General features: G+C 36.4%; 1 protein-coding gene across 1 annotated transcript in view; it reads right to left on the bottom strand.

The window, feature by feature from the left end:
- Nucleotides 1–14288, bottom strand: part of LOC121431449 (melanotransferrin-like) — a 33981-nt gene extending 19693 nt beyond the window's left edge. The window contains exons 1-4 of the mRNA XM_041629022.1: nt 14013–14288; nt 11932–12056; nt 1683–1803; nt 949–1164 (exon numbers count right to left, since the gene is read on the bottom strand). Of these exons, the coding sequence (XP_041484956.1) occupies nt 949–1164; nt 1683–1803; nt 11932–12056; nt 14013–14079 (529 nt within the window). The 5' untranslated portion in view covers nt 14080–14288. The remainder of the gene's footprint in view (nt 1–948; nt 1165–1682; nt 1804–11931; nt 12057–14012) is intronic.
- Between the last annotated feature and the right edge of the window lie 12141 nt (nt 14289–26429).

The following is a 26429-nucleotide window of genomic DNA, read 5'->3' as shown; positions in this document are numbered from 1 at the left end:
TTGCAGGGCCTGGGGGCATAGTCACAAAATTAATTATTTTTTTCAATCCCACCCATACATTTTGCTACATTGTGCTACAGTGTATAAGTATTGGTATCTATGCAAATCACAGACAAATTTTGATCTGTTGTGAAATTACACAAAATGAGTCATCAAAGAAGGGCAGCAAAGGGATTTTTTTTAATTGAAAGTCAACTATTATGTCAGACTTAAAGGGGAATCCAACCCAAATAAAAACTTGCTTTTATAAGAAAAAGAAAAATCAGACAAGTCGATAAGTGAAAGTTTGATCAATATTGGACAAACAACAAAAAAGTTATGAATTTTTAAATGTTGTAAATATTGGTAATCACTATACCCATGGAGACTTCAAATTGGCCGCATATGGGATGTCATAGTGATGTAAGGCAAGGACTACTCTTCCATGTACTCCAATACATATTATGGCTAAAATGTAATTTTTCCAAAAAGTTTTATTTTTGAATTGTATTTTTCTTTCATGAGGACATAAAACAATATACTGCCTGGATTATATTTAGATAACTGCCCCAGGGGAATGGGTACTTAGGAGAAAACCACAAATCCCTGGTAATAAAGTACATGGCCTATGGGAAAGTTGTCCTTGCCCCTTGTCATAATTTACTTACCCAGTTGCCAATTTGAAATCTACATTCTATTAGTGATCTCAATTTTAAAGCAGCTATAACTTTCTTATTGCTTGTCCGATTTCTTTCAAACTTTCGCCATTCTATTTTATATATTTTTCGCCTTCCCAACACAACATTTTATGGCCAAGGCTGAATTCCCCTTTAACAGAGGTTCAACCTACCTTCAATTAGAACATGCAAAATCTGCGTTCTTCGGTAACATGTTACAAGAACATGAAAAATCAATGATGGTGAAAAAGGAAATGAAAAAATGAACCTGAAATAGAGAAAGGTTCCTAACCTGGGGCACAGCTTTGGTTGAAGAACTGAGATACAGCGGTGATGTCATCCCCGCAGTCCGTGGGCGTCATGTAGCCTTGTTCCAAGAGAAATCCAACAGGAATGTTCCAGCCAGCGGTCCTCCTGACGCCCGTATGGCAGGAATTCTTCCCCTCTAGGTTACTGAGTCTTAGATCGGTAGAAGTGGCTTTGACGACGGCGATACCGTAGTATGTGTCTGGAAGGGGTAATGGTGAAAGAAGTGGTTGATGATACTTGTAATGATAACATAAGTACATCAGCAGGTGCGGATCTAGGGGGTGGCAGAAGGTGCGGGGCTGCAGGCGCACCCCGTAAAATTTGAAAATATAATGGGGCACCCCATAGAATGCGTTCATTGCGCATCTTGTAAAAAAGGAACGATAATCCCCCCCCCCCCCCAGCTTAAGTCAAGCTTTTCGGCAGACAAATGACTGATGCCCCCCATTTTGGAGGCTTTGAAAATTTTTTGGACAAATTTACACTCTCTCAAACTCTACAGATGGTGGACTCTATTTTGCTGTATGAAGCCCTTATTTGAGAAAGTGGTAGGAATATACAGCCTACAGTCTCTGGCATCAACTTGTGCACAGAATGTAGACCTTTATGCTAGTCTTATCTAAAGACCACCTTATGATTACAGTTTCAATTAGGGTCTGTGCATGCAGCCTGGGCAGACCTATGAGACAAAATATGGATCATTTGTTTATTATATACCTTGTGCATATACTTCCTGTATCACAGGAACTAGATCAAACTCCTTTCCAGCAAGATGAATATCTCCTCCATCCAGGGTGATCAAATTGGCTTGTTCGTCTTGAACTTTCTGCATACAATCCTGAACAAACAAACAAACAAAAAAAATAAAAATATTTTAAAAGGTGAGTAACAATGCAATACATTAATATATTTCTTACAAGAATAGAATATATTCTTCTAACATTTTAATGGAGCGAGGTGTACCTTTATACCCCCCCCCCCACCAAAAAAAAGTGCAACCTTTTCTGGTCAGGCCTGATTCTTACACAGAGCACACAAATTGATACACAACAATAAAATTCTTGTTTATTGCATTTGTATCCTAGTTCATTGCTAACAAAATGTGTGCGTGTATAAAAAGACAAAATAAATAAAATCATGAAATTAGAAATCAAAATTATATACAATCATACATAGCATAATGATTATTGCATTAGTAAGGACAGTGAGATTTTCCTTTCTGTTTGCTGGTGAATCAAAACAGAAATCCATTGTGATTCTTCAACTTTTCATGTGAAAAAATTCATCGAATTTAATACTTTTGCTATAAAAAAAACAGAATTTATGATTCTGCTGTGCTCATTTTCAGAACTGGAAATGACTACTTTATGAAATGGACAATCATTATCATTGTTCAGTGTTGAAAAAATATTTTTTCTTCACATTACTGAATTTGGGGGGCTACATGTATATTATCATTTTAAGATCAACTTAAGATCAACTTTTTGTTCAACTTTTTGTTTGCGCCAGTGAGCAATTATGCATAAATGCAAATACCATTATATTTATTCTGCCGTACTATGTTAAATACTGATTTTATTATTTTTCTAGAGTATTGTTTGTGGTAGATATTGGGGTGATTTTTTTTTAAAGAAGGTCACCCAAAAGCATGAAATTATGGGAATTTTTAGGGATGATATACATTTGACTGCCATCAGGGTGTTACATACATGTAAGCACTTGCCAGATTGCCCGGGGCAAGTAAAAGTTAGTCGAGCAAGTGTTTTGAAGTAAAGACCAAATTAGGCAAGTGAAATTTTCAGTTAGAATGACAAAAATTAGCTACGATATGATATTGACCCTAATTTTGGTCATGGCAGGCAAGATAATGTCACTTTGGAAAAAGAAATGCAATAACAAGGGAGATCAATTCATGTCAAAAGAGAGAAAATATTAATGGTTTATAAAACCGAAAAACTTAGAGACAAAACTATTTTTTCAAGGAATTGTTTCGGGCAAGTGAAATAGATTTTTGGGCAAGTATATTTCAACTAATTAAATTTACTTGCCCAACCAGGCAAGTGCATTTTACAAGTTATGTAGCACCCTGGCCGCCATGATGGTGAAATACCCACATCCTGGCATCGGCCATCACCCTCATGTATATATACACCATCAATGGCTGTTCCATTCATTGAATGCAAATTGCTCCCCAGGGGCCTAAAAAAAAATCAGACATAGACTGCAGAGAAACATATGGTAAAATAATTTATAATATGATTTTAAAAATATCAATCAAACTAGCACCTGCTGTAAAAGTATTTTATCATAACCTATTTTAAGGCATATGGCCAACATATGGTGGGGTGCTGTTAGTCTGTAAGAACAGATTCATATTTTACACTTTTACCAATTACACCAAGACTAGAGTTAAGAATAGATGCAAAAGGCTCTGTCTGCATCAAGTGAGGAGGGCCAGCCACTTGGTAAATTGCCAATTCGTCCACTGCCATCTCGTCCACTCACCATAGATGGTCTACTTTCAATCAGTCTACTGCCATTCCGTCAATTAGCATTTCGTCTAATAACCATTCTGGTCCCTTCACCATTTGGACCAATTATCACTTCGTCTAATCACCACTTCATCTCAAAATTCGGTCCAATATCCATTTCATTTTCATTCATTTTGCACAATTTAATACTTAGTCCCATTAGACCAAATGGTAAATGGACTACTAAAGAATTACTATTGGACCAACTGGTTACTAGACGGAATGGCATTGGGCTAAATGAAAGTAGACCATGTGGTGAGTGGACGAACTGATGGTAGACCAAATGATAGCAGATGAGTTTGCGATTGTACGAATTGGCATTAGACAAATTGAAATATGCCAGCCACTTGAATCTAGTCTCACTACTTCAGACTCTGCATTATGTACTTTTATGCATATTGTGTACAGCAAGGGTCTGAGCCTGCAGACTATATAAGGTGTTACAACCTCATATATCAGAATGTACAAAAATTGAGGTCAGCTCGATAGAAGCTTGATTTGTATAGAGTCATGACAAAACTTTCTTTGCCAAGATTTCTCTATGGGAATCAATAAAACTGTTTTCAGCCAATTTGAACTTGCCGCCATTTCCTATGTATTTCTTCCCTCATTTTTTTCTTTATGATTCGGAGATATGAGGTTTCATACTCCAGTGACTACATGGGAAAGACTGTATTTAATGCACCAGAAGTGACATTATGCATTTTTGCAGATATTTATACCCATCCATTAAAAAATAATGCCCTCCCTCCCCCCAAAAAAGAGAATTTTAAAAAAGAGAGAAATCTATGATCTTCAAGAGTATCAAACACTAAATGAATTGGCCAATCAAGATCAATATTACATGCACTTTTGGCACAAAATACTGACCAGGAACTAATCAGAAGTGTTCACTCATATTTGCTAGTCATTGCTAATATTTGTGTTACGGGACCAAGAACAGAAAATGTTGATTTGCTAGAATCAACAATTTAAAGGTATCTAGAATTCGAAAAAAAATATCAAAATTACAATGTTATTGTTAATTTCACTTTTCCCCAAGTAGGTCTAGGGCTGAGCATGCATACATCTGCTGCTATTGGCATCAATCTCATATGTTCTTTGCAGGAAACAGGATTGAATGTTCATCTGATAATTGTCATCGAAATCCCAGCCAAGAAAAGCTTTCTGAGCAGGAAAACAGGAAGAGCAATTTGACAATTGGAGCCTACATGTACATGTACCTACATTTCCTTGGCATGGCTCACAGAAATATATTTTGACTTTGAACGTTAAAGTCACTGCAAGTTTTTAAGCTTTATGAAACTATTCCGATTTTTCTTTTTCCATTCAAATTATCTTTTTGTTGCCATGGTTCTCATTTCCAATTGGTTGAATATTCGTTTTATTTTTGTTTTGTCTAGGATCCGCCTGATAATCGTCCACTGCCAACTCGTCCACTCACCACATGGTCTACCTTCATTCCGTCCATCAGCATTTTGTCAACAACCATTTGGTAGAATTAACATTCGGCCCAATCATTTATTGATTTATTCATTTATTGGTTTTACTTATTTTATACTTCATCATCACTTCTTCTAATCACCAGTTCGTTGACGACCATTCGTCTCATAACCAATTGGTCTAATATTTGTTTTATTTTTGTATATTTTGCCCAATGAACACTTACATGTAGTCTAATTAGACCAAATGGTATAATGGCTATTGGACCAACTGGTTAGACAAAATGGTAGCATGGACAAAATGGCAATTACAATGTAGACCATGTGGATATAAGACGAACTGATGGTAGATCAAATGATAGTACACGAGTTGGTATTTGGACGAATTGGCATTGGACCAAATGAAAAACTGATTGGAGGTGTATAGAGATGTAAACACCAATCAAATGTTTGGTGTAAATCAACACCTATGGATGTTGTTTAGGTCCATGCTTAAACCACAATTTGGTGTTATACATATTCATTTTTAGGGTGTCATTTGAACACCTTAGAGTGTGGCCTATAGCTGGAGTCACAATCAGGTGTCTGTTCTAACACCCAGCTTTTAGTGTGAACATCACTATGACTCAGGGCTCCAACTACACTGTCATCTATAAAACCTCATGATGAATTCACAAATGTATGGCAACATTCCCATGAATTATAATCTTCCAAGGCCAGGGTCGTGAAGAATGCATGCTGTTTTGTTTGAAGTATTCCCTCCCCCTGTCCAATGGAACAACTGAGTCCTCTGATCCATGAAAATGCAGAAAATGATCGGAGCAGTGTAATCAATTGCCTCTCCTCCCATTTTAGAATAAAATAAGTTTTGATAATTAAATTACAGTGTATTGGCCAATTTGATTTCAAATGCTGTCTTTTTTCTACTTTATTTCCTGGGGGGAGGGGGGGGGCTGGCTCTTCAGACATGCCACCAATCAAAATGATACAAAGTCTTGTTATTTCTATGTAGGAACATACATGTACAAGCAGTGAGAAATGGCACAAATCCTGATGCACGTGTCAAACTAAAGACTAATTAGGGCCTACATTACATTTGAGTTCCACATGGGCACCTAAAGATTTTTCAAATTGCCTTCAAAGTCGACGTGTATAAATACTGTAAACAAATTTCTTGAGGTTTATATCAGCAACATCAAAATATTTTGTGTTTGATACAACTTACAAACTACACGTTTAAAGATGTTTTTAAAAACAGATTCTCAAAATTAGTATGGAATTTCATCCCGGGGGGCCACTTCCATTGACGAGTGGATACCATGCGAGACCATGGGGTCTCAAAAAGCACCCTAAACACGTAATTTCCACATTCTGAAAAGGCACCCCTTAACAAGTATTGGCGTGTGAAACCCTACCCTTAACAAGTATTTGAAACAAAACGATACTTTTGGCAAATATTCCCTGAAATGAACCCCTAAACAAGTACAAGAATATTTTCTTGTTATGTCACGGGTCCTTCGGTCGTCAGTTTTACCTTTATACATCATTTTGGTTTAGTACGACCCAACCTTCTACATCTCGCGCAAATTGGACTCTAAACACGTAGTGTTGGGGCAAAAAGGACATCCTTTATAAAACATCTTAATTTTGTTATCATCCCCGCAAATTTGACCCTAAACACATAACTTTTTTAGCAAAATAGATACCGTTTTCATTTTTTTTGTATTTTTGACACCCCTATCACGTTACGTATGTAACGTGCCCTATCTTGAAAAAGACACTCCTTTTTACGTGTGTTTTTTTGGTCGCCCATGGTATCCCCTCGTCAATGTAAGTGGCCACCCCCCCCCCCCGCCCGGAATTTTACCAATGCTGAGGTTCTATGACATTATGCTCAGGGGCCAGTTTCATAAAGTACTTGTAACTGTTGTAAATTTGCCATAATGGAAACTAGCACAACAGGGCTCAGTAGCCTATCAGAATCAAGGTTTCCATGGTAGTTGCCATGATGGCAAAGTTACAACAGTTGCAAGTCCTTGTATGAAATGGGCCCGTAGTTAAAAAAAAGTGAATTCCAGTCATGGTAATGATTCTGAAATGAGTTTGAATATAATAGAATGAAAAGAAAAAAAAAATAACCACCCAAGTGTTAGAAATATGTCCCAAACAATCAGGAAATACAATTGCAGAGAAATGAGCATGGCGTTTCAGACAGTTGTGTGGTGGTTTTTCCACGCAATAACAATTTACACTTTTGATTGCTCTTTTGTGTTGAAACTATCAAACTATTATTAAACACTCCACGTTGCTTTGGGAAAGATGCCAGACACGATAAAGAAAAAAAAAATCATCCACACAAATGCATGTAATTTCAATTTACTTAAAAACCGGTATACCTTGAAGGCTGTATTGCAATTCCCAAAGACATGCATTTCATGATCACTTTCATTGTCACCATTGATCAACCATGCAAGAAAAAAAAGATTACTCAGTGAATAATTGAATGATTGATTTGATAATTTTGATTTATTGCCCATTAAAGTTAATGTCCAATTTTCTTGATCACAGCGATTTGCTCCACATTTTTGTTATAAGACTGCTACAAAGTCTTTCTTGTAGCCAAGGTGATAACTCCTTGGCAGATTTATGACAGTGCAGAATGCAGTTGGGAGCTTTCTCTTATGATCCCAAAAAGGTCATCAAACAAAAATATTCTATCTTTAATGACACCACTACTTCAAAAACACACAAGTAAATGATGTGAGTTACTGAGTTCATTGAATATCACTAGACAGTGAAAAAGATTTTTAAGGACTCAAATAAATGAATTTCATGGGAAAAATTTGTTTTTCAAACCAATCTAGCAAGAAAAATGTGTATAAACTAGCAAGAAAAATGTGTATAAACTTTAAAAATTCAGCGCTGTGCCTGTGTGCAATAATGGCATTACAAACTTAAATTATACATTTTATTCTTCACTCAGTGGAATGGCAATGATTGGAAAACATGTGAATATTTATTATTCAAAGTGGCACAATTCCTCAATGTCAGCTCAATTTTTTCAAGGCATTAAATTAAAGTACTTAAACATTTTAGTTTATTCAGGAACTCTTTTGGAACTCTTCATATCTATCCACAAAACAAACCCATATTAAGCATGTGGAAGTTCCCTGAAAAAAAATAACCTTTTCATTTTCTCCAACTAAACTTTCCCTTGAAATGTATCCTGCATCCTCCTGTGCCAATTTCACTATTGACAGATCATCAGGCATGGATCCATAAAAAGTATAACATATCAGCCCTGGGAACATTCCATGAAACACAAAAAGTCAACGATCTTCACCGATTACTGTTATAAGCTACTGAAATCCTTGCATCTGATTGGCTGAGAGCAAAGTAGTCGATGAAAAGCACCGAGAAGATGCTACGTGAAACACTACCTCCGATGAGATTCGAAAAACAGGAAGACCATCAATGTCAACTCTGAATCATAAAAATCTGGAGAAACAAAGGTGGGGCTTTCCCTTTCGCAACCCTCCACATCCCCACTTTCAACAAAAACAGACAGAAAGGTCAAGTGACCCGCTGCTCCAAGGGCAAGGACTGGTACACAACATCTGTACCTGAGTATTAAAGTTCAGTCCGCAGGTTGCACCATGGACCTACTCCCTAGTAGGTCCATGGTTGCACAGACCTTTGGCTTTTGCATGCATGCGCACAATACAGAGCCTGAAGTAGTGAGACTAGAATATGAACTGTCAACTTTGCATTGCTTCTTTTATACTTCGGGCTGAATTTATTTAAATCTATAGAGAAAATTTCAGAGCAAAATGCTAAAAATTTCATCAAAATCTGATAACTAGTATTAAGTTATTGAAATTCAAGGGCTTTTTTTAGCAGCTCTCATGTAATTTAACAATTCCTTTATTCTGACTTTATTTTGAAGCTCATCATGAATAAAAATATTGAAGGGGGTCAGAAATACTGTGTGTGACAATACATACATGTACATGCTCAAATAAAATCCTTTCATTTTGGAAGTGATTAGAACTTCCAATTAATTGAGAAAATGGCATTTTATGTTCCTCATTCGCTAAGATTCTTGCACAAGTAAAAAAAAAGGGCTGCAGGGCTGAAGTTGAGGTAATAAATCTATAAAGTTGGAAACTAATAGTGATGTCAAATGATATATGTAAGAACTGCAAGGGTGGTTGCAAGACTACATGTAGTAGCCACCTGCCTTGGATTAAAGAGAAAATCTTTCTTCGTTGTTACCCACTCTTTACTCTTCTAAACATCAAACCAGATTTTCTCCATTAAAAAATATAATTACAAACCAAGATTCCTTGAAAAAGAAATAATTAATAATAAGCTCATTAAAACTAGCAGCTCTCACTTCTTGGCACGAATGTATACCCCCCCCCAAAAAAAAATTCCAATCACAGATACGTGTACATGTACATGTATCTCACTCACTGTTTGTGTGCCAATGGTATACTATTTCCTATGATCAGGGTCATAAACTCAACTTGATAGTGTCTAATTGTTTCTGGAAACTATCCTTCCCATTAGTACAGTAATGCACTCTTGATCCTTGTACCTTAACTACATGAACAAAGGGTTATTGGACACGTAGCATTTGCCCTTTTAACCAAAGCTCCTTAAAGGGCATGGAAACTGGAAGATATTTGTGTCCTACATGTACTAGTTTACAGAAACTTTGCATTAGCAAAGCTATATAGTTAGTAAACCTTCAATGTTTTTATCCATGTTTCTTCTCTTTTTTTCATTTGAAAAAAAAAAATCAAGGGGAGGGGGAACTTATTACCTCAAGTTACACCAATGTCTGTACTATTCAGAAAAATTCACTGTGACCAATTGACTTGCCTTAAAAATAATCCAAACCGGAGGTGATGAATTCACTATCTTACATTTTTAAGAGGTGGGTTAATATCCAGGGTTAATATTTAACAAACTTGATGCGATGAATTCAATTTGATCAGACCACTGTAATCTCATTATCTTATTTTGTCAGGTTATACCATTTCCTCTTTATCAGGGTATTATGAAATATCTAATCTTGTTTGTCTGACATTGCAAGCCAAATCATTTCGACATCTTTCGATTCTACTGTATACTGTACATCCTTAAGAAATCAAAGGGACTCTAAGGGACGCACCATTAGATGGGGGGCTGGAAGTTTGGGTTGATGCATAAATATCCTTTCTTCTTTGAGCAAAATTTTTTTTCCTTAGTCCATTGAGACAATTATTTTTTTTTTGCACCTCTCAGATGATATGGCAGTGGGCTAAGTTTTTTTTCTCTCTCTGATGGTGAGTCAAGTTTTTTTTTTGCTTATATGTAGCAAGTCAATTTTTTTTGTTTGGAAAAACTACCAACCCCCCCGATATCTAATGGAATGTCCCTTAGAAAAATGTGCACTTTCCTATGAATGTAAGAATTACATCAGCAATGCTCAGGTTGCATTGCCTTTGTCGTAAAATGTACGCTGAAAAAAGGTCAATGTTTAAGGGACAAAGTCCTCTCAGAATACACACTGTAATTTGAAGAACCTTCACGAAGTTTCGTTTTCATTTCAGAGAAGACAAAAGAAAGTGTTCAACGTTACAGAATGCACACAAGTGTAGTTTGCAGAGGAAAGCAGAAATTTGCAAGTTACCTTATTTATAAGAGTAGAATGTGTGAGAAAGTTCATGTTGGTTGTAAGAACCTGCAGGTTTTCAACTCATGGATCAAAACAAAAATTGTATAAAAGAATTTCAGTGTAGTCGCATAAAACAAATAAGGCATCACAGATAGTAACACAGACACATGGGTCAAAGACATGCTAGCCTAGAGGACTCCGTGATATTTTTTCACTGATATTGATATTGTCATTACATCATGGACAGGGGCGTCGCGAGGCCTTTTCCAGTAGGGGGGTGTGTAGGCTAGCCCTGATTACCGACAAATATCGGGACAGACTACCGACGTCTGACAACCATGAGCGATGGCCACGTTCCTCATTATCCTCAGTCACATTTTCTGTTGTCATACCCAGTGGCAAATCCGACTTTTCTGAATAGGAGGGAAGGCGGGTAATATTTTCTTTCACATTTCCCTCGTCGCAGTCGCCAATTTTTAATTGTTTTCATTTGTTATTCCTTTTTAAATACTAAATGTTAGTTTCTTAGAAACAAGATGGGGTAATTCTTGTGTCCTGAATATGAATTACCATGCAAGCTAATTTTTTTTCTTTAATATTTAGACCTGGAAAGAACATTTTTATCAGCTTTTGTAATCATCAACTCGATGCGTATCAAGATAAACTATCCTGCGAAAAGACCTGTTAAGAGTGATCCATGGATAGAACACGTAGCTTACCAAATCGAAAATGCGAGTGTGAAGTGTGAGCAGGAAATTTTTATTATTCTACCTGAACAATCGATAGTTCATTTCATTAATTTGGAATACTGAGTATACCTCGGAATTTTAATTGATGGTGATAAAGATTTGAATTTCTTAGTGTCGTTTCTAATGTTTATCTGTTCGTGACATCTGGATTCCAAAAGGAAAGATACTATCTGAACCAAAAAAAGAAAATTTCTTACTCAAACCTAAATTTCAGAGCATGAAGATTGTATGTAAACAGTAAACTGGGACTAACCCCCATATTCTGATAGCAGGTTTAACTTAGAATCAGGTTTAAAGTTATGGTTTAAGTATGGAAAGCCAAAAGTATCAAAATTTTTATTAAGTTGTATGTTTCTTATGTTTACTGTGCTCTTTCATGACTCATTGATGGTGAAGACAATCATATATTTATACTTCCTAGACAATTATGAATGATTTGAGAGACAAATGAGCTGAAATATGGTATCTCTACAGTTAGTGATTTATGTAACAATTGGCTATCCATATTTAAACCACAACTTTAAACCCGAGTTTAAGTTAAACCTGCTATCAGAATACGGGCCTTGGTGTAATACTTACAGGAATATCGGAACCAGCCACGCACACGACTTCCGGAGAGAGAGAGTTGGAGCTGAATGCTGTTCTCATGGCAACACATTTCTGGGACTCCTCATTTGATATCGTACACCATCTCATCTGAGTTGCTGAAAAAAAATTGGTTGATTAAAATAAGCAAGCAGGAAAGCCCTATGGGCCCCATCGGAAAGTAGCAAGGAATTGTAATGAGTGATGCAAAATAGTACGAGCTATTAAAGGTCAAGTCCACCTCAGAAAAATGTTGATTTGAATCAATAGAGAAAAATCAGACAAGCACAATGCTGAAGATTTCATCAAAATCGAATGTAAAATAAGAAAGTTATGACATTTCAAAGTTTCGCTTATTTTTAACAAAATATATGAACGAGCCAGTTACATCCAAATGAGAGAGTTGATGATGTCACTCACTCACTATTTCTTTTGTTTTTTATTGTTTGAATTATACAATATTTCAATTTTTACGAATTTGACGATTAGGACCTCCTTGCCTGAAGCACAAAATGTTAAAATAATGGAATTCCACGTGTTTAGGGAGGAATGAAACTTCATTTCACATGACAATGACGAGAAAATCAAAATATTTCATATTTCCAACAATAAAAAACAAAAGAAATAGTGAGTGAATTACATCATCGACTCTCTCATTTGGATGGACATGTACATGTAGCTGGCTCGTTCACAACTGTTTTTGTGAAATGAAGCGAAATTTTGAAATTTCATAACTTTCTTATTTTACATCCGATTTTGATGAAATTTTCTGTGTTATCCTTGTTGAATTTTTCTCTTTTTATTCAAATCAAGTTTTTGTTGGGGTGGACTTGTCCTTTAATGTTTCTTATATTTGCATCAAGAATAGTACATTTGGAAAATGGAAATAGTAGAAAATAATAAAACATGGAGGGGGGGGGGGGTGCAAATGGAAAAGATTTTAAGGTGTGACTACATGTAAATTATGGAGTGCAGAAGTAGATCTAATACTTGGTAAAGCTTTTTGTTTTGACTGAGTGAGCAAATGCAAAGCTAGGGCTAGGGGAGGGAAAAATCAGCAAAAAAAAATTATGAACTACAGAAGTTTTTGACATCAATTAGATTGTTTAAAATTGATAACATGAGGAGAGACAAAGGGAGACTGACAGAGAAGGAAAAAAAGAGGGATGTCAGCTGACTCTGCACTCGAGACTGACAACTCGCATCCCCTCTTCCGAAATAGGTGCCAATTTTTCTAATATCATACTGCTACAGGGCTGCCAACCTGAACAAGAAAATTTCAGTATTTTCAAGGCTGAAAATCAGTATTTTGGTGAGGAAATTAGTATTTTTACAAGAATATCATAGGACAACACATAAACTGAAGCTTTAGAAATCAGTATTTTGCAATAAATTTCATTAAATCAATTGCAATGTTCTATGATTAAGCCTACATTTGATTTGTTGTACACCTCTGCACCTAATCTCTTGGTGGGGCTGAATTGTCTCAAGACAAGTGTATGGTCGACCTCGACCCCCCAAAAGAGCACTCAATGCATGAATGCTTTATCACTACCAAGTAGTGGGAAGTAGACATCAACTTACAAGTTTTATATAACTTATTTGCCAATCCGATTAAAAAACACATCTGAGCTGTGCTTTTGAGCCAGGCTGCCACAAGACTCGGCCTCATTCATTGTTTAGAACACTCTAAAATTTTGTTTCAATTCATTTTACTCACTCATTTTGACCCCGAGTAAATTATCATTATTCATTGGCCATCTGATTTAGTTATCCAATTATTGGCAGCCCTGGAGAATAGGGCAATATAAATTCCTTGAAGTTGAATATCCCGTTGGGTCTATACCACCGTGTTATTTACTGGCCTCGATCTGCGTATACCAACTACTACTAGTACTAGTTCTACTACTACTAGTAGTAGTTTGTACTACCAACTCACAAATTTCATTACCAACTATCAATACCAATCATTGATTGGGTCATACGACTTGTGTTGACTGTTGTCTTACTCTTACATGTCTTAGCTTAAGTTAAGTTGTCTTTGACATGAACGATGAAGGTTTAGATCTACTCACTTGCTGCTGTTGTTAATGAGACCGTCATCAGAAGACACAGGAAAATACACATCATCATTGCGTTCATCTTGACCACTGTGTACCTGAAAGAACCAAGAGTGGAGAGGACTTCTTGATTTTCAAAATCTTGATCCTGTTAGTATAAAGCGCCCGATCAGTACTATACACAGACAGGTGCTTCTTTACAGTTTTACTGAATGTTGCATTTGCGGTGTCAGCTCAGCCTACCAGTTATAGCCTGCACTATACCTTTTGGAACCTAGCCAGGCCACATCATGCGCATGCACAATTGCTGCTCAGCCAACTCCCACGTGCTTGCCGCGTAACTTTTCATGGGCGTGGTCATTGGTCCAGGGGCGTCGCGGTGGGGATGGGGGGAGGGGTATTTGTTACTCGTTTGTAAGAAAGCACAAACACGCATTAGATACTTTAACCAATTATACAATGTAATCTATAAGATCATCCAGTCTCACTTCTTCATACTCTATAATGCACCTTGCAAATGGCGAGAACCAATGGGGGGGGGGGGCTACAAATGTAGACCCACATCTGCAGTGTGTGTACCCATGGACCTATCTCGTAATAGGTCCATGATGTACCACAGCTACTGTAGCTGCAGATCGGAACCAGCAGCCCACCATACGAGCCATTTAGAGTCTACATAACAGACTAGTAGGGGGGGGAGATAAACTATTCAGATATCTGTACAGGGTAAATGCTTTCTGTTATTAGATCTAAGCTAAGCTCTTGCGGAATCAGAATTTTGAATAGGGGTTTTGTTCCTCCCTGTACACCCCTTTAAATGTTAAAAACACATAAACAAATAATAAATAAAGTTAATTAATAAATGGTGAATATATAAATAAAGGAAGGACGAATGAATGAATTGACTTAGGCCTTAACAAGTGAATAAAGAATTATTGGTAAACCCGATTATTCAAAATTAAACAGCAAGCATGAATATTTAGTGACAGATCAATCAATTTACTTTTGAACACACGCATCCTGAAATTATGGCGAAGATCATAAAGCAAGCGCGAAGCGCGAGCGGGAACAATCTAGCTTCAAGTCTAAGAGGCAACAAAAGTTATGCAATCGCAATTGAATCCTTAAGGCCTATATATTTTTAAGAGATCAAATAAATGATATATATTTAAAACAAGGCAAAAGCAATTTTGTGTCTCGCCCACTTATGAAAATAACCAGAAATATCGTGATTTGCGAGGGCATGCAAGATAATTATATCGAAACTTCATTGTGAAATGACTGGGATGGAATAACACTTGTCATAAGAGCCTTCCACGTAAACTTTAATGTTGACCTGAAAATGACCTTTGATCTTTTCATGTGACCTCCGACTATAACATGCAGGTTGCCTAAGTACATCTACCATCCAAGTTTTGTTGAAAAGTAACTTACGGTTGCGGAGTTAGGTGTCATAAGAGAGTCTTGCATGTAAACTTTAATGTTGACCTGAAATGACCTTTGACCTTACCATGTGACCTCTGACTGCAGCATAACATGCACGTCCCCCAAATCTATCTAACATCCATGTCAGTGGTTGAAAAGTGACTTACGGTTGCGGAGTTAGGTGTCATAAGAGAGTCTTGCATGTACACTTTCACCTTGACCTGAAAATGGCCTTTGACCTTATAATGTGACCTCCGACTGTAGCATAACATGCACGTCCCCCAAGTCCATCTACCATCCAAGTTTGGTTGAAAAGCGACTTACGGTTGTGGAGTTATGTGTCATTACAGGTTTGTGACGGACGGACGACGGACGCCGGACGACATTTGGATCCTAAGTCTCGCCGTCACCTCTGGTGGGCGAGACAAAAAATTAATATATTTTGAATATTTCAATTTTCGGGTTTCCAATTAATTGCTTTGATTTTTTTTTAATCTACCGAAATATACCCGGGAATCGTTGATTTCACTGGAAACGATTTAGATTTCCTCGAATTGGAAAACACTGACGTGTCAGGGCTGCGGAACGGTTTTCAAGGGAGGGGGGGGGGGGGGCTGACCATGCTAAAAATCACAATTATATGGTCATTTTTACGTTCTTGTAAACAGTTTTTGAAAAAAAAATGGGGGTTGAAGCCCTCCAGCAATGAATGTTCAGTGAAAGATAAAGAGATTTAAATGGAGAGGAAGACAGAAAAATAGGGAAAGAAAAAAAGAGAAATGAGGAGAGAGTGCATGGAAGACAGGCAAATGATAAAGAAAGAAAAGGCAGAGAAAAGAGGAAGTAGAGCGATAAAAAGGTCAAATAACGGAGAGAAAGAACGAAAAAGACAAATGACAAGAGCAGAGGGATGGAGAGAGTCATAAAAGAGGGAGAGATGGAAAGAAAGAAAAATGAAAAGAGGGGAGAGAGGGAGAGTCAAATGAGAGAGGGCGAAAGACAGAAAATAAAAAAGGAAGAGGGTCAAATAACACGGAGGCCAATGCGCGCATATGGAGATACGTCGGTTTGCGAAACCTTTATTTAGCGTCTCGGTGCAAATTTCAAGGACGCACAGGGATGCGTCACATCTCTGTGAGAGCCGAGTTTTTTGGTTTCGCGAAGTGACGTACCACTTTGCTGGCTTATATCTTCTTGTTTCTTATGTGTAGCAATTGAAAATTCTTATCATCAGACAGAATGAATGCCTTAGTATGCTAGCATTCTAAAATATTTAGTACAATAATAAGTACGAATTTATTGTTTGGAAAAAAAGAAATCTTTAAATGCGTTTTTCTCGAAACTGTCTTTTCGCATCGCGCGCTGAGATACGTCGGTTTGCGAAACCAGCGACGAAATGTAATAACGCCCACAAATGTAATAACACTTTACCCACAAATGTAATAACGCCCACAAATGTAATAACACTTTACCCACAAATGTAATAATGACTTTACCTACAAATGTAATAAATCTGAAGCGATTTTTGGCGAATTCGTTCTAAACTAATATCCTATATTAATGCGCTCATATAGCACAAAAGTTCAGTCTTTTTTCCAGACCCGGTTAATGAAATATTACAGTACAAGTCCAAGTCTTTTTCCAGACCCGGTTTTTCAAAATTATAATATACGTCCAAAGTCTTTTTACCAGACCCGGCTGTTTCAAAATTATAATATACATCCAAAGTCTTTTTTCCAGACCCGGTTAATTCAAAAATTATAATGCAAGTCCAAAGTCTTTTTTTCAGACCCGGTCGTTTCAAAAGTTATAATATACATCGGTGAGGGGTAAAGACAACACTCTAAGCCCAATCATTTTAAGTGGGTTTAATTTTGAAGATTGGTCTCAGCTGTCTTTTTTTTTCAATATTACTTTATCTCTTAAATAACTGGGTCCAGACGATTATATTAAGCATAATACTCGTGTTATTCCACAAGAATAAGAATATGAGTCTTTTGTTTTTAGGATTGTTTAAATCATTTTTAAATCACCGGGTCTGGAATAAAGACAACGCTCTAAACATGTGCTTTTCTACATGCATGGTCTTAATTTGGAGAATTGTTGGTTCTTAGATTCGTTGTTTGGGGTTGAGTTTTATTGATTTTTTATTCCTGAAATAATTGTGTCTGGAGGAAAGTCGATCTTCGACAATCGGTCTTCATGTTATTCCACAGTAATTAGATTATTGGGTATTCGTTTTAGAATATTTGTAAAAACTATTTTATTTTTCAAATAGTAACCAAGTCTGGAGAAAGGATGTCTGCTTTACCCACGCGTTATTACAATGTTTTGTAGGGGTAGTAGTATTATTTAAAAAAAGACATATTTTTACTGGGTGAAACTTTGGAAATTTTGTCTTAGATTCGAAGTTTTTCTGTTACTTTTTTTAATAGCCGGGTCTGGAGGAAAGAGTACGTTTTAAAACTCGTGTTATTCCACTAGAATAAGAATATAAGGTATTATGTTAGAAGATATTTTTCGTAACTGTTTTAGGTCTGGAATAAAGACAACACTCTAAACCTCTTTTAAAACAGGTTCTTAGGTTGAAGGTTTGTTTGGTCTTAGACTGATTTTTTTTTATTCTTACTATTAGCGTTTTTTTTTAAGAAAAAAATGGTCGGGCTGAAAGACTAAGCTATATCAAGCATTAATAAGATTATGGGGTCTTTATACTGTTTTTAAACTGTTATTCATAATGTTTAAATAACAGGTAACCGGGTCTGGAGAAAAGACTACGCTTGATTCTCAATTTACTCTTAGTGCATATATTCACAATATACACCGTATATTAGTTGAAACAACAACAAAGACATTAATTCCACCAGTTTTAATTAACTGGGTCTGGAGAAAAGACTAAGCTCGATTCCCATTTTTTCCACAGGAATATCATTATCGTATCTTAGTTTGGACTTATATTATAAATTTTGAAATAACTGGGTCAGGAAAAAGACTTTGGACTTATTAAAATTTTGAAACAACCGGGTCTGGAAAAAGACTTTGGACTTATATCACAATTTTTTAAACAACCGGGTCTGGAAAAAAAGACTTTGGACTTTTATTATATTTTTTTAACAACCGGGTCTGGAAAAAAGACTTTGGATTTATATTTGTACTTTGATGTTTTATTAACCCGGTCTGAAAAAAAGACTTTGCACTTTTGTGCTATATGAACGCATTACTAGAGGATTTTAGTTTAGAACGGATTCGCCAAAAATCCCTTCAAATTTATTACATTTGTGTGTAAAGTCATTATTACATTTGTGGGCGATCAAAAATTATTACATTTGTGGGTAAAGTGTTATTACATTTGTGGGCGTTATTACATTTGTGGGTAAAGTGTTATTACATTTGTGGGTGCAACACCCCCCCCCCCGGCATCTAACGCACTCTGGGAGTGTATCTTGGTTCCTAACGTTACACACATCAGAGAAAGTAGCATCATCTAGATTTTTGACTATATCAGGGGAAAATTCAGATTCAAATCAGACAACAAATTTATTGATCAAGAATCAAACGATGAACTGTAAGGAACGACTGACACATGATACTGATCACTCTACATTCTCATTTACTTATTATATGTACATATTACCGTTGTCATAACTTGTGAGGGCGCTTTAATGTACAACCTATACACACAGCGGTCTCATCTAACATCATCATTACTTCCTAGAAATATAATACATATAAAATGAATTAAAACAAATAGCCTTTAAAATTATATAGTATGTAATATCACGTATATATGATATTACTTTTAAAAGTAAAATAAACTTTTCTTTTATTCAATTTTACAATATACTCTCTACATTTTTTGTAAACATAAATTCATGCAAAACTGAGTTTATCATGAAGAATATAAATATGTAGATGTTATATGCGAATAGAAGAAGGCGGGATTCGCCTGTTTACATAAATAGAATGATAAAAAAAAACCCAGAAAACAATACAAGAGAAAAGGGCAGAGAAAAAGGAGAAAAGGGAACATAATGATATTACATGACAGTATCATGATATCACATAATAATAATCATGATTACGAATTATAAACAGCTAAAATTCTTTATAATAAGGGTCGAAAATAATCATATTTTTACAGATTTTTGCAATTATCAGACTATTTTCACTGTATGTAGATCATATATATTCTCGTATCTACGACGTGTGTGTGTGTGCGAATGTATATAAATATATGAATATATATATTTATATATATATATATATCATGTTTGTTCATTAATGAAGACAAATTGCGTTCAGACGGCAAGTGGAAATTAATTGATATATATATATCCTTAGAAAATATTGTCGACGAATTATTATTAGACCATGTTTCATGAGACTGTGGCGGAAAGTAGCCGAAAAATTATAATTTACCTACCTCTCGCGACGGGCGCGAGTTGAGTAGACATGTTGTAAACTTGGACATAGTGAGAAAAAAGGAACTGAAACTGGGAATTTTTTACCCAACGAACCCACTCAGTTTGATTATGAAAAGGTGTTACCGGGTCAGAAAGACCATATTTATTTCATGAAGAGTTACTTTTATGACATGGCATGGCTTGTCTGAAAGTTAATAAAAAAATAATTTTTTGAAAAGTTTGGGCCAGTTGCTCATATAGCATGTCATTAACAGCCCTAAATAGGCCAATTTCAAATGTCTCAAAATTCTGGAAAACGGCACCATCCCTCCTGAGATAATGTAACGATCTTTACTCATGTAAATTACATAATATTATACGCCTTTAAAGAAAAGTGTATGAAGGATTCCCCTGTATGTAAATTTGACATTCGGTAGTACCCCCCCAAAAAAAAATATTATCTTTATGAGGTCCTGATAATCATAAGTTTTTGTACGGTATAAATAATAATAAAAAATCAATGTATCCGAGAAATCTGCTGAACGCAGCATAATAATAATCAAAATTGGCTCGCCATGATGTACCGCGATGGATGCTCAAATCAAAATACCATGAGATGTGAATTCATTGATATAGAATTTGTTCTCGAATGATATCTCATTTCGGCATACGTACTATGTTACATTTGATAAATTCTGAAAACACTCTAAAAATATTGGGTAAAAATGTTCCGTGAGGGTGTATTATTATGTTTCCGATCAATATTGGGAATTTTTGGGGCATTTTATTTATACAGTGTGGTGAAAATTTTGACCATTCTTAAGTAATTGCTGCTCATTTTTTTTCCTTTTTACCATTCTGGGCAATATGCTTCCCGCATTGGGTAAAATACTGTCCCAAATAGGTTGGACACATAATTACCCTCGTGCTGGTTAAATTTTTACCCAATATTTTGTTTACAGTGTATACCCATCTTGCTAGATTGATAGCCTATATTATCACTTATTTATGATAATTTTGTATGACATCAAGTAAGCCCATATAATTTAAGGTCTACATGTATGCCAAAAGTGCTTAATCGACGATTAGGCCTATTATTTGTATTAAGCAGTTGAAACCGAAACTCTCGATTGTATCGGTTAAGTGGCATGCATATAAAAATGCAAAGTATTCACAATTTAGCTGGGTACGACTGCAAGCCATTGTTAAATGAAACTATCTTCAGATGTTGATTAAAGTGAGAAAAGAAAACCCGACCACCTTTACTAAGGCAATCCGATACCCTATAATATCTATTCTTACAGGTTTCGACAGCAAATAAGAAGTTGTTTTAACTAGCATATTATCCAACCACTTCACAATGAGTGGTTTTCGTTGTTTCGAAGTGATGTCTACTTTTAATTAGAAGGCCGACACAGAGTTTGAATGACCACTTAACAAAAGTTTGTCCTGTGATACAAACCTTTTCTGAAGTTTCATCCCTGAAGCGATTGCACAGAATTAACAAGCCACAGGACGGATCCTACTTTCTTTGCTGTCAAACTTGAGCGTTCTAGATGTAAATAATTACAATTTTTAGAAAGGATTCTTAATAAACTCCATTTAACTCATTTTCTTGAAGTAAATATGGCAATCGAAAATGAGGAGACGAGACGAGGTCGGCCAAATTACAATAGTACCCTTTGTTTGTGTCTTCTATCGAGTCTTGGGGTGTGTTTGGCTTTTCTACCGTACATTCCTCTTACCATCAACGACAAACGTGATGCGATCTTTACAGTGTCCAAGATAATGATGACCTTAGTGATACTAGCCGTAGAAGTCTTGTTGATTCGCTTTATACGTTACAAGGAACGTTTCCATCAGGCCCAACTTGTATTTTGGCCAAACCGTTGTCGACACTGTGCGAAGATACTTGAAAACATTCGATCAACACGACAAATGCAGAGTAACAACTTTGATGGGGACCAGGCAACCAGGTCAGGTAGTGGAATTTCACATTCAGATGCCCTGCAAGTTGCTACACGACACGGTGCTAACCTAACTAGAAGTTCTCGCTCCTCTGTTTTTAACAGTGAAATGACTTTTAGTGGAACTTCGTATTTTTTGACAGACCGGGATTCCCTTTTTACACACCCAATCCATGCTTCATCAGAATCACCTGAGAGTTCAACATACGATTCTTTGTCCACGTCTCAGCAAAATCTGAACTCCTCTCCGGTGGAACAAGAGGTAACTTGTCGTGGCCATCGATGCAGAAGACGACACACTTTTCCCAGACGCCATCGGTCACTTGTCAATGTCTTTAATATTTTCTGCTTAATCGCTTTGTTCGGAATACCATTTCTAGTCATCAATAAATTTGCCTGCATCTTCGGCGGGAACGGTCCCAATGCGAAGCTCGTATCTGGAGAGGTATACGACCTAAGCCTATTGAGTCTTATACCACTAGCCATGATGTTCGCTACCAGGTACTACGATGCCGTCTTTGTTACCACCCCACTGAACTGTTACTCTATTGTATTTTTCCTATCTGGAGGTATATGGATATCCGCGATGAAACTTGTCCTGCCAATTGCCACCCTTTTGGGATACTACGAAATGGGAAGTTCTTGCCAGATGAACAGTACCTTCGGGAATGTGCTCCTGTACGGTGAGAGAGCAATGACCCCATTTTTCACGGAATGCGCCATCATATCGACAGGAATTCTTTGGCAGGCTTGGACATCTTTCGTGTCAAGATCAGAGCTTCGTCTTGATCGTGAAATGCCGCGTTACGATGCCATTCCCATCTCCTCTTCACGCCACTTCTTACGGATGCTTCCGTCACCACTGACATCATGGTTTCGGAGACGTCGTCGCCTAAGGAGCACAGAAGAGGAACGGCAAGAGCTGATATCGAATGGACGCTGGTCTGGATTTGAAAGCTATATATTCAAATGTTGGGTTCTTTTCTTCAGTGTATCCCTAATATACTTCGTAATATGCATGTGGCTGATTTGGGATGGGTTTGCGCTTTTTCCTTCGAAAACCACGCAACAGGTATACGTTGGCTGGTGTCTTGAAATCACATTTTATTTCCCTTACTTCATATTTTTCTACCACATTTCCTCGCTTTCCAGGGACAGAACACGACCTCCTGTATCCACGGTATCCCCACAACGTAGTTTAGAAGGACATGACATCTTGCTCCTACTCTGTACCTGCGGGATTTTCTGCCAGGCAATATTTCGCCTAACCTCCGGATCTGGTCTCCTCCTGAGTCAACGCGCAACATCGGGGGATGATCTCGCGACTTGGATCTTTTCCCTTATATACTCCATCTTCATCATCATACTTATATTCAACCTAACATCTTTCCTCATTCGCGTTCAGCGACATGATGCATTGAACCCTGCCCAGACGAAATGGGTGCTGGCTTTCTTGATTTACATCTCATTGTCGTACAGCACGGAATGGCTGATTGATAGCATCGTCGTCGAAACGTGGATAGTGCAGTGCCAATTCTTCGGGAAAACGACAGGAACGGTTGTTGGCACTCTTTTGGATCCCTTCGCTACTTTATTTGGTCTCCATTCAGCAATGGTAGCATACGAAGCGTACAAGGTCATCCTCAAAAGAGCTCTAGGGCAGCAGAGATGCGGTAGCTAGGATCAATTGATTAAATACATAATCCCACTAACTGCGTGGTTTTGTGCCCCTGTAATCCAAGCTTATTGGGAGAAGTTACAAATGGATGCAGACGTTAGAGGTTCGAGCCCTGGGCATGTCTTTCGGATAGTGGCGTTTCAAAGGTCGATCAAAGACGTAAATGATCATATCATATATACAAACACAGACAAAAAACACCCTTCCCTAGTACACACACCCTTAAAGTCACCCACCCTCACACACCCACACTGAAATCGGGTTCCATTCAAACACTGGTCTAAAGTGTTGGTTTACCTGTGGACAGCCAAATGTTACACAAATTTCTATTAGTATCAGCCACATCGACACTTAAATAATGCATTACTGTCTAGGAATGATACGCAGCAAAAACTGTGGTGTTAACCGGTGAACATAGAGGACCACATCACAGTTATTTTACACCGTCGTTAAATTGACAGTGTTAGTTTAACACCTATAGGTGTCATTACAACACCTTTGGTTGTTACATTTACACTTTTTGGTGTGTGTTTTTTCAACCTATAGGGTGTAATTTTAACACCTCAGGTGCGGCTGCTATAAACACCAACTGGTGTCAGTTTTAACACCACAGTTTTTACAGTGTAAAGATCGAACTTCCTTCATCATTAAAGATTGAGGGAAAGAGCGAAATACATAATAAGAATTTTTCAGTGCAAACAATAGTTTTATGTTTTCGGCTATCAGAGAGTTAGCATACAAAGAAGACTTTAGAAGACGGACCATACATGACTTTACTGAATAATAAATCTGTTATATCTGGGCCGTGTTTCACAAAGATTTAAGTATGACTTAGAGTCGCACTTAAATGTCTTGTTGCGCGCAGTATAAAAGGCATGACAGCATTGGTCAGATCATGCCAAGAGGACGCGCACTACTGCGTATTGATCAATAAGATTGCGCGTTGCATATAATGTACGCGTAGACATTTAAGTGCGACCTAAGTCATACTTAAATCTTTGTGAAACACCCCCCTGGTACCTATTCGGAAAAGGCCCCATAGATATTGTATTTTAAAACATATTCCTACAAGAAAGAAATTCAATATTTAATATCCTATTGGTCAACATCGCCATATGATCAAGAACCTTTCGAGAATATTGCCAAAATGTATGTTCATTCTTGCAATTGTGTTTGATTCCTTCTGTAGCTGTTATGTATCTATTTTTTGTTCTTTGATGCGATGAAATCTTTCATTATCTCGTATTGGATTATTTCTCTTTTCCGTTTTCATTAAACTTCTCAATACTGCTAAATATCAAGTTAAGATTTAATCCCAATTAGACAATTTGACTTGAAATAAACTGTTTATCTAAAATTTTTGATTGAACGTTTTAGAATTGATTTTCATCGCATTTTGTTTTTCGGGAAAGTTAATTTTTCCATTCATAGTATACCGTAAACAGGCTCCTAATGTGTTTAGGTATATCTTCCAGATTACACTGATCCAAAGTGTGTATATGTATGACGACATTACAAAAGGTGAAAATCAACAAACATCCTATCCCTAACGAAGATAAGATAGGATATATATATATATATCATCAACGCAAGCCTCACGTCCTCGTTAGGGATATGATGTTTGTTGCATTGCCATTAAGAAGGTTCGTGAACTAACTTGTTGCATATAACTAAGCTGAATATTATCGAATACCCTTACATTCAACCTCAAGTTCATTTTCGGTCAAACCGCAATCTATACTTGAAGACAACCAATCTACCTTCCCCGCCTACATGTAGTTTCGTGAAGCCGTATTTCATATTCGGTGAGAGTGATCTAGAAGTAATTGTTTACGACTTTCACAGTTTTTTTTGTCTTATTTGATGAACCGTTGTCCTCGAAAAAAAATATATACTTGTATATACATGAAGACAAAAAAATCACTAGGCAGCTATTATGTCGAAGTAATTGCCATTTGTTTTTATAGGGTGTTTGTTGATTTTCACCCTGTTTCTTAAGATTTGTATTTTACACACTCATCTTAAGATTCCTATTTGTATTTACACACTCATTAGACATTAAGGAATACCAATCTCTTAGACCATATCGGTTGAAAACTAATATATGAAAGGATAAGATGGGGTCATTGTAGTTATCGTCGTATTTCTTTATTTTCTAATCATGTTTTACTAGAAAAGTAATCACTTTTGACTAGCATATGATAATGAATAATATTACACATATCGGTTTCATCAACGGGACCAAGTTGAGTAGTGATCTCGGCGTGAATGTGACTGATTTGTTTTTATAGTGTTTAATCAATATTTTATTCGACTGAGTCATAAATGATCATGTAGTATTGGATTAGTGTGCATTGTCATATACCCTGACATTTTTTAAGAAAAAATGAAGCAATAATAATTTTTCTGAAATCTACTGGGTTACATATAGATTATAGCGATGATTTTTGTATAAAACAATGTCACTGTATTTTCGTTTCATTCATCATAAATTGAATTGAACTGAATCATTTTTCTTTCTAACAAAAGACATGTACCAAGTACGCTTGTTGAAATGAAATAAAATCAATTCATAAAGTTGTCACTAAAATTGAGAAACTGAAAACAAGGGAAAAAAAACACAAACAAACAACAAATACTTGTATAGGGTCTACATATATCGTTTTCAGAGTGAAATTCCGGGTTTGGCTAAATTTATTATTACACATTCAATCCGAGCTCAAAATAGAATTTTAAATTGCCAGGAATTCTCTTATTTTAAACAATTTATTTTTACTTACAACACATCTTTTCACCTTGTAATTTTATTCTTCACTTGTATTAACAGTATTATCTTTAATTAATATGACGTATTTCATTGATGTAAGTCAGTCTAATTAATAACATTAACATGGCTTAGATCATATAGATTTTTATGTTATATTCATCAATCATTCTTATTTTTATTATTTGATTAAAA

The sequence above is a fragment of the Lytechinus variegatus genome, chromosome 17 (assembly GCF_018143015.1).
Source record: "Lytechinus variegatus isolate NC3 chromosome 17, Lvar_3.0, whole genome shotgun sequence".
Classification (NCBI taxonomy): Eukaryota; Metazoa; Echinodermata; class Echinoidea; order Temnopleuroida; family Toxopneustidae; genus Lytechinus; species Lytechinus variegatus.
This window is presented reverse-complemented; position numbering and strand designations above follow the sequence as displayed.